Genomic DNA, 9,461 nt, shown 5'->3' on the forward strand with positions numbered 1-9,461 from the left:
TGTTGCTTTTTATGGCTGTTGTTTAGTCGGCTGCATAAAATTTGTAGTAAGTCTCTGTTAGGTCTATTTTGGTGTGATTTTGCCTCCGCTGCAATTTATGCGCTACTGCTGCCGCTGCTGCTGTTGCTGCTGCTTTGCCCTGCGGCTGTGGGTGGCTAAACAAACACAAACACAAACACACACACCCACACCCACACCCACATTCACATTCACACTATATACTTGTGTTATATATAATGCCACAGTTAGCAGAGCGCATGCGCTTTATTTAACAGCCGTCGATTTTCACAACACGAATTATTTCTGTTTCCTTCTACAACAATGGGCATTTGGGCCCCGGCGCAAGTTTCATTCAATAGACTAAAGCCGGGACCTGGCTTAGGCAACAAACACGCACACAGACACGCACACCCATACACGCATATATAAATAGCGCCTCATCTGCTTCCGGTTGCGTCACTTGGCACTGCGTCATATTTCTGTTGTTGTTTGTGTATTTGATGTCCTGGCTTCAACTTTTATTCAACTTTGCCCTCTGAATTGGTCGAGCCACCCCACAACAACCCACTCAGCCAGCTGCATAGCGCACGCAGCTCCACGTTGATTTTGCAGCAGCCGCAAAAGCTTTAATTGAGGTCGTCCATTTAAGCTGCGAGGGAGCGAGGGATGGCTGCAGGATGGCAGGAATTGTTGGAGGAGGGAGGCTGCGACTGCATTCTTTAGCGCCCAGGGCTCGTTGAGCCACGCCCACTCGACTCGAGCTTTATGTAATTTTAAAGCCAGTTGCAGCCGTAGTTGCCGTTAGCTATGCGCATTAAATGCGCATTACGTTATATAAAGCTGAATGCAGTTTAATGAAATTTATATTCCTTTGAATGAAACCATTTTATTTATTATTCATATGGTTATCAGTTGATATAAAGGCTTAAATAAATATATAAATCTCGATTCACTGTTCAAACAAATAAATCTCTTAAGCCATAAAACCTAACCTAAAATCCATACTATAAATTTGGGTGTTAACTTATCTTCTATATGTATGTATGTATATATATATACATATATGTTACACATATCTATATATGTCATTGTTTAGCTAACAAATTAATCTTTAATTTCGATAACTTTCTCGTTCCACCCGAAGAGCGATCAACTTCGATCTTATCTGCTTAACTCGAGGTAAAGAAAGCGTTTATAAACTGTATGAAAAGTGAGAGCGCTTAAGAGTTTTTGTTTTTGAGAATGTCAAAGACTATTATAGCTGTTTCTAGAAGAGTTTAGTTCGATGTAATAGTAGTTAATGTAAATATTCAATTTATTTGACCTAAATCACTTATCTGTTTTCGAGAAATATTTGAAGTAAAGAGAAGTTCGGTTGTGATGAACTAGATCTAATAATAGTAGCCCTTAACAGTTATTTAAAGATTGTTGATCTGTTTAGCTGCTTTATTTGTATATCATTTTAACAGTATAGAAAGAAAAGCTTTATATTATTTTCATATTGTTGTTTATTTACAAAATATATTTATTTTGCTTACAATCATTGGCATTTTTCGAATTAGCTACGAAGTTTTGTTAACATATTTTTTATACAGAACCTTATCTTGGAGCTGTCATGTTTTATGGATCTCAATTTAGGCTCAACTATATTTAGAAATGTATATATATATATATATGTATAGTGTGTATATTTATATACGTAATATGTATATATGTATGTGTATGTATGTATGTAACATGCTATTCCCACGTAAATTGCTTGTTTACATGTGATGTATGCTTATATGGGTGTGTACTCTATGTATGCATGTATATATGTGTGTGTGTGTGTGTTGGCATGCTTGTGTGTGCATAGGATTGGTATGCCTATGAACGAGCATGAGTATGTATGTATGTAAATACATAAATAGTCACGTATTTATATCCTCATATGAGTATGTATGTATGTATGTGTGAGTGTGTGTGTATGCATATAAAAATATGCATATAGCCCATGCTTCTGTGTGCATGTGTGAGCTGTCATTCCCGTGTCCTTCAACTTGCCAGCAACAGCAACTGCTGCTACTGCTGCTGCTGCTGCATCTACCTCATATGTTGATCAATTTGCGCTGTGGCAGAATCCCTTAAAATTACTTTTGACTGCAGTGCGACAATTCACGTAGTCGATGCTCAGAGGGTTGAGTTGGGCTGGGCTGGGTTGCAATGTCTGCCCCGGCAATGATTGAATGAAAGGCTAAAAGGGGATTTCAGGAATTTCAACTTGCACAAAAAAAGTTGCACACTCAAACCCACACATTCACACACACACACTCGCATACAGCTAGCACATATATACAGAAATAACCTCAAACAAGGACGTTTGCTGTGAGGCGAACAACATTCCGCCCAGGCTCAATTTGTGGGCGGCGTCCATTTACCGTATATATGTATATACATATACATATATTACATAAGAGCAGCATACATAGTCAAACACGCACACACACATGCACACGCAGAGTGAACGTCGCAGTAATGCAATTTACAGCTCTGTCCAAACGCCCGAAAAATGTGCTCGCCCAGCTCTCGTTGTCTCTCGCAATTACTTTACTCTGCTGACTGCGACGGCGGCTGCGGCTGCGGCAGCGGCTGCTGCTGCTGCTGCTTCTACTGCTACTGCTGTTGTTTACTGTTACTTCTCGTTCTCTCTCACTGCTGTCGCTCGCTCTCTTCGCCGTTTGGCGCAACAAATGTTGCTATTGCTATTGCTAACTGTTGTTGGTTTTGCTTTCCTGCTGCTTGGCTCTCTGCACTTCCCTAACCGGGGCGCAATTTTAGCTGAATTGATTTTTTGGGCCCGCCTCACTGCGCATGCCGGGCAACTGGCGAGCCACCGCTCTTAGCAAATGCAATTGCTGCTCACCATACATATACATATATACAGTCCCTACACACACACATGGATACATCTATATATGTGTGTGTATATATGCTCAGTGTTGTTTTTGTGCCTGAGTCATGCGCCCACCCACAGCCAGCAACATACTTTCCAGCCATAGCTGGAAACTGCAGCATTACCTTATATACATACATATGTATATATATTTATATATAACGGTTATGTACCTATACATACATATATACTTGGAGTATGTGCTACATGGCCATATTTTAAGTGCTTTGGGCTCGTTGCGTTGTTCTCTGGGCGCTTAAAGCGCTTAATGCGGCTTTAAACAAAAAAAATGAATATCTTTTGGCAAACGAATGACAGAGCATTGGGGCTTCAATTCATCAAAGCTGACTGGGATAGATGCACACAAGCACATACACACATAAATACACGTGTGTGAATGTAAGGCTTTGCATTTGATTTGCCTCACTTTCAACTGCGAAAAAAATCAAATCAAAGTAAAATTCTGATAACAATATTATGACTATATAGTATTACTATTGTTATTAATGTTAACTTGAATTAACAATGTGTACAGAATTCTTAGATTTCTACTAAAAAAAAACTAAACTTAATCTTTATTAATTATTATATATTAATTATACTTTGATAGATCGATTAGCTGGATTCTTGCTTAAGTAAATTATATAGAAACTTGTTGGAATATATTTTTCTCATATGCTTTGGTTGCCATGAATAAAACATATTCCTTAAGAAGTATAAAATTAAAATATATGAGTGTTACTTGTCCGAATGTTTATTGTTGTGTATAGATCGAAATTGTCTTCTAAATCGTTGATGCATAATGAGTACGGTTCTTGTCTCATAAAAGAACACGTAGATTCGCGAATATCATATGTATATATGTACATAGAATATAGAGCATACAGAGAACAGTTTGGGAATTCCAATTAAAATGTTTTTTTTTTTTTTAAGACTATATAAAATCTGAACATGATATTATATGCGATATCTTTTTTTCTATGTGATCAATTAATTCGATACTGAGCTGCAAGAGTATATGAGATCGGTTTTCTGCGCAAAGGCCCGAAATACATTTACATACATACCTCCAGCTAGATGTTACATACACTGTATATGTGGATTCCTGTCATTTCCAATAACTATTAACGTGCCCTTAGCATATTCGTGACATATTTCGAAAGCGGTTTATCTTCCTCTTCTTCGCACAAAAGGAATGTCGTGAACAGTTTTAGCTAAAGGTCGTCGCGCCTGTATTTTCCCCTGTTGTATAGAAAATAGGCCTGTCATTTGTTTTACTCTTCTTCTGGGCCTTTTTGCGTCGCATGTTAATTTATGGCTGGGGTTGATTTTTCATGCCAGGTAGCGCGAAACACCAAGTTTTTACCTGAGTATTGCGTCGTTACATTTTCTTTTGTTGGTGTCCACCCTAATGATAACAGCGTGCAATAACATAAACAAACATTTGTTGTCACTGTTAGTAACAGTTTGATGTTATTAACTGCTTGAGGAGTAGCTCTACTGTCAGCTATCTGTAACCGCATACTTTAGTAGTTATTGTATTCATATATTTTAAATTTAATATTAATATATTTTATTTCAATTTCAATTGCAATGTGTTTAACTCAGTTGGTGCTGTTAATAAAAATAATACAGCTTGGCAGCCCACACATGCTTAGCGATCTGGCAACATTGTGCTGCGGCCGCCGCTCGTGTTTGGTTACGCGAATATCGGCATGAAAGCGGATTGAGCAATTAGTAAGAAGCGACAACGCGATCAGTGAAACTGTATAAAATAAAATCCGCGAAATAAAGAGAAATATTAAAAAAATAGATGTAATAAAAATTTATCTGTATCAAACAAATAACAACAAATACTGTGTGTGTGCATGTGTGTAATTATTAAGAAGAAACCGGTTTTGATATATACATACATATATATTTTTGCTTTGCGCTCTCTACTGCCCAGGCACCGGCTACAGCTACATCTACAGCTTCAGCGGCAGCTCTTGTTTATGTGTGTGCGTGCGTTTGTGTCTTCGCAAATAAAATACAAAAAAATAAAATACAAGAAAAAAGTTCTGCCGCGTAAACAGACGACGACGTCGGCAGACGTTGAAAAATTTGGCGCCGTTTCTTTCTTTTATATATAAGTTTTTTTTCGCCGGTGAAATTTTTGCTCGCGTGTGTGTTTGTTTCATATACATATTTTGTTGTTGAAGAAATCAAATATTGCATATAAATATTTCTTTAAAATACAATTGGCTTGATTTTATTTGCGCCCATGTTAGAAAACAAAAGGCGCCCATTTGGCGCTGCTGAGGAAAAGCCGATCCTTCAACGGATACCCTTTTTTCCATACAGCAGCTGCAGCAACAGCCGCCATAAATTGACAAGGTTTTTTGTATAAAAACTATTATGCGGAGGTGTGTGTGTATGTGCTTGTGGGTGGTGGTGGTGGTAGTTTCATTATATAAATATTAAATATGTCAAGCAATCACAGAATACTGTGTATTTGGCTTACAGTGTTAAAAAACAGCGCGAAGAAAACGTTTGCTTGCTGATCTTGTGACTCCTAGACTGTAAATGCTGAAAACAATGAATGTCAAACGGTGACCAAAACGATTGTGAAACTGTTTTGCAGTTGGTTAGAGTAGGTCAACACAATAGACTATCGCTATGAAAACGGTTCTTATATAAAATTATGAGTTTATATTTATGTGTCAATATAAACACAATGTTTGTCAAACGGTGAACAACACATTGACGAGCTGCAAAACTGTTTTGGCTTTATCTTTAGAGTAGGTCAACAGCTGGCCATCTCCCTCACACGCGCTGTTAATGCCAAACAGTGACTGTCAAACGGTGTTTGTGTGTGTGTTAAAAACCTAGCTGGAAATTTAGAGATGTTAATTAAGGACTCTAAAACTGTGTTGATAACAATGTTGTGCTCTATTTAAAATGTACTTATAATTTTAATCGTGTTCAAGTGATATATGATATACATAGCTTAAATAACAGGCATTCTACCCACATACTACAACTTCATTCGCATTATGAATAGAATAACAAACATATATACTCAAGTTGTCAACTGTTTTGCTTATCCGGTTTCAACGATTTCTTCTGTTATTGCAGGTCTACAGAAGAACCACCGACAAACAGCTTCGAAAGGAACTATTACGATCGCAGCCGCTTAGTCTATCAAGCCAGCAACGCAGCAGCAGCAGTAGCGACAACTGCCAACAGCAACACAAACAGCAACAGTAACAGCAGCAGCGATAGATCGCGCGCTCGAGATCGTCTTTACAGGAATGGTTCAGCAGCAGCCGCAGCAGCAGCAACAGCAGCAGTTGGTGCGTCAGCTACGAGTAGCAACAGCAACACGACGACAACGACAGCAGCAACGGCAGCAGCTGCAGCGGGAGTGGGCGCGGTTGCAATTGCAGCTGGAGCAGCGACAGCAGCAGGAGCAGGACAAGCAACTGCTGGTGCGGGATTCGGAGTGGGTGGATTTGGTGGTGGTGGTGGGCCACCATTGGGCGATCGGAGCAACAACAACAACATCATTAACCAAAACACACGCGTACCGCAGTCATGGTACGAAGCTGCGGCTACTGCGACAGCGCATCTGAAAAGTCCTGGTGGCAGTGGCAATGCCGGCGTCTCAGCAGCTGGCAGCATAATGAGCTCACCGATCAATCATCATTCACATCCACATCAGCATCAGCATCATCACTACAACAACACATCCGCCTCGTATTCATCACCCGCCCACTCGCATACGATAGCAGCAGCGGCGGCGGCAGCCGCAGCAGCAGCAGCAGCGGCGTCCATTACGACGGCCATGCACCGGAGTGTGGCGTATGCGGGCAGTGCTGCGGATGAAGCAACAACCACTTTAAATTCTGCCCGCAAAATTCACCTGCACCACAACAACAACAGCAGCAGTGGCAGCAGCAGCAGCAACAGCAACAGCAGCAGTAGAAGTCCCGCTGCTGGTGGTGTCAGCAAACTAAATAAGCTGCTCAAAACGACGGCAGCAGCGCGCTGCGGCTCCGAGTCGCCTTTGAGCGGTGCTGCGGCAGCGTCAGCGGCAGCAGCGACGACAAGTACAATCACAAACAATAGTTTTAGTAGTAATAGTTTAAATAATACAATAAACACGGCCACTCCAACGATGCCAATTGCAGCAACAGCAACATCTTCAAGTGGCAACAGCAACAGCAACAGTGGCGACATTTTAAATGTTGCCGCTGCCGCGTTGGCCGCCGTCGTGGACAATGGCAATGCGACAACACAGAATGTGAACGATGGTCGAGCACCGCGACATCATTTGCATGGACGCAGCACAACGTCGTCCAGTCGCTCCCATTCACGATCGCCGAGCAGTTATAGCAGCTCGCACAGCTCATCATCGGCCTCATCGCACACATCGTCGCATTCGCACGCGTCCAGCCCGATATCGGGCAATTGTGCCGATGCACTCGTTGGTGGCGTTGGTGGCATTGCAGGAACAGCGCACCGCAGCTCACGCAGCTTGCAGTCCTGTGTGACAGTTGGCAGTAAGTAGACGACAGAGCTGATGGATACCGACTCTATACTAGATTTACTCAAATTTTCTAATTTATCGTAGGCAACTCTTCAAATCCCAGTGGCAATGTGGGCGGCGGGTGTGGTTCCAGTAGCAGCAGCAGCAGCAGTTCTAGCAGCAGCAGCAGCTCCTGTTTGGCCGCCAATCCGGTGGTTCATTCCGAAGATAATCGCCCGTTGGCGATACGAGTCCGTAACCTGCCCGCCCGTTCCTCGGACACATCCCTCAAGGATGGTCTCTTTCACGAGTACAAAAAGCATGGCAAAGTCACGTGGGTCAAGGTTGTGGGCCAGAATTCGGAACGCTATGCGCTCGTCTGCTTTAAGAAACCGGACGATGTGGAGAAGGCACTGGAAGTGTCGCATGATAAACATTTCTTTGGCTGTAAAATCGAAGTGGAGCCCTATCAGGGCTACGATGTGGAGGACAATGAGTTTCGTCCCTATGAGGCCGAACTGGATGAATACCATCCCAAGTCCACACGAACGCTATTCATTGGCAATCTGGAGAAGGATATCACGGCGAGTGAGCTGCGTGTCCACTTCGAAAGCTTTGGCGAAATCATCGAGATCGACATCAAGAAGCAAGGACTCAATGCCTACGCCTTTTGTCAGTATTCGGACATTGTGTCTGTGGTGAAAGCGATGCGTAAAATGGATGGCGAGCATTTGGGCAGCAATCGCATCAAGCTCGGCTTTGGCAAATCGATGCCAACGAATTGCGTATGGATCGATGGTGTGGGCGAAAAGGTGTCCGAGTCGTTTTTGCAATCGCAATTCACGCGCTTTGGCACTGTGACCAAGGTGAGCATCGATCGCATGCGGCAATTGGCTTTGGTGCTGTACGATCAGGTGCAGAACGCTCAGGCGGCTGTCAAGGAAATGCGCGGCACGATAATGCGTGGACGCAAGCTCCAAGTGGACTTTGCGTCGCACGAGTGCCAGGATGCCTTCTATGACAAGCTGGAGAAGCAGCAGCAACAGCAGCAACAACAACAGCCACTGCAGCAGCTGCAACCTCAACCGCAGCCACAACAGCCAACACAGCAGCCCAATGCGGGTAAGTAACTGCAGCTGGTGTTTAATAGAGATAATTTCAATTGATGATATCTTTTGCGCTTTTAGCATCTGCCTCCTCGCGCTTTAATCGCTACGAGTCATCACAGACACGTTCGCGAGCCTCCTCCTTCAGTCGGCATCAGAACTCGAACGATGGTTGTTCGCCGGGCGGCAGTACGCCGGGCAGCAGCACCGCAACCACCGCCAGCAGCAGTAGCACCAGCAGCAGCAGCGGCAACGTCTCGGCCAGCAATGCGATGCCAGCGCCGAGTCTTGCCTCGGCAGTTGTGAGCGGCAACAGTGGAGGAGCAACCGCAGCGTTGTCCTCGACTGTGGGTTGCCCACAAAATGCCATGCCCATGTCGCCGGCGGCGATGGTGCAGGCGCGTATGCGTATGGCGCGCAATGCGAGGCACACCATCGACTTTGACTTCAACGATACGGGTCGACGGTTTCGCAACTTTGACGAGCACGCGAGCAACAACAACAACAACAACGGCAGCAGTGGCAACAATCAGATGCAGGACGAGGAGGCGAACGCGGCGGTGCGCTCAGATTCGCCCGTCATTGCACGGCTCGGACCCGCTGTCAATAGCAGCAGCGCCAGTGGGAGCGGGAGTGGCACTCCAATCAGCGATACGCTCGAGGTGACGCTGAACAACAGCGGAAACAGCAGTCGTCGTCGTTGTGGTAAGACATCTGTAGATTTGCGCCATCAAGTGCACAATCCACGTTTCCAATTGCCAGAACAACAACAACAACTTGACGAGTGCCCGTCCAGTGGTGATGAGGGCGTGGTCAGTCCGCGCAAGCGCATCAAAATGGATTACCATCATCATCATCATTCCAATGCCAGTGCGGTGAGTCTAAGCAATGATTCCATTCCATTAAATATAAA

At 43.6% G+C, this 9,461-nt stretch overlaps 2 protein-coding genes across 17 annotated transcripts in view; both read left to right on the forward strand.

The window, feature by feature from the left end:
* Positions 1-9,461, forward strand: part of spen (spen family transcriptional repressor split ends) — an 86,268-nt gene that overhangs the window by 59,702 nt on the left and 17,105 nt on the right. For 12 of the 16 annotated variants that reach the window (XM_089257528.1, XM_089257532.1, XM_089257530.1 and 9 more), the window contains 3 exons: positions 6,050-7,476; positions 7,548-8,564; positions 8,630-9,423. In XM_089257528.1, the coding sequence (XP_089113654.1) occupies positions 6,050-7,476; positions 7,548-8,564; positions 8,630-9,423 (3,238 nt within the window). The other 4 variants (XM_089257542.1, XM_089257531.1, XM_089257535.1 and 1 more) reach the window with 4 other exon arrangements.
* LOC115563419 (cilia- and flagella-associated protein 263) overlaps positions 1-9,461 on the forward strand; it is a 69,253-nt gene that overhangs the window by 5,023 nt on the left and 54,769 nt on the right. The window lies entirely within an intron of this gene.

This window comes from Drosophila navojoa, chromosome 3, assembly GCF_054131105.1.
Source record: "Drosophila navojoa isolate 15081-1374.11 chromosome 3, UAZ_NAV_1.0, whole genome shotgun sequence".
Lineage (NCBI taxonomy): Eukaryota > Metazoa > Arthropoda > Insecta > Diptera > Drosophilidae > Drosophila > Drosophila navojoa.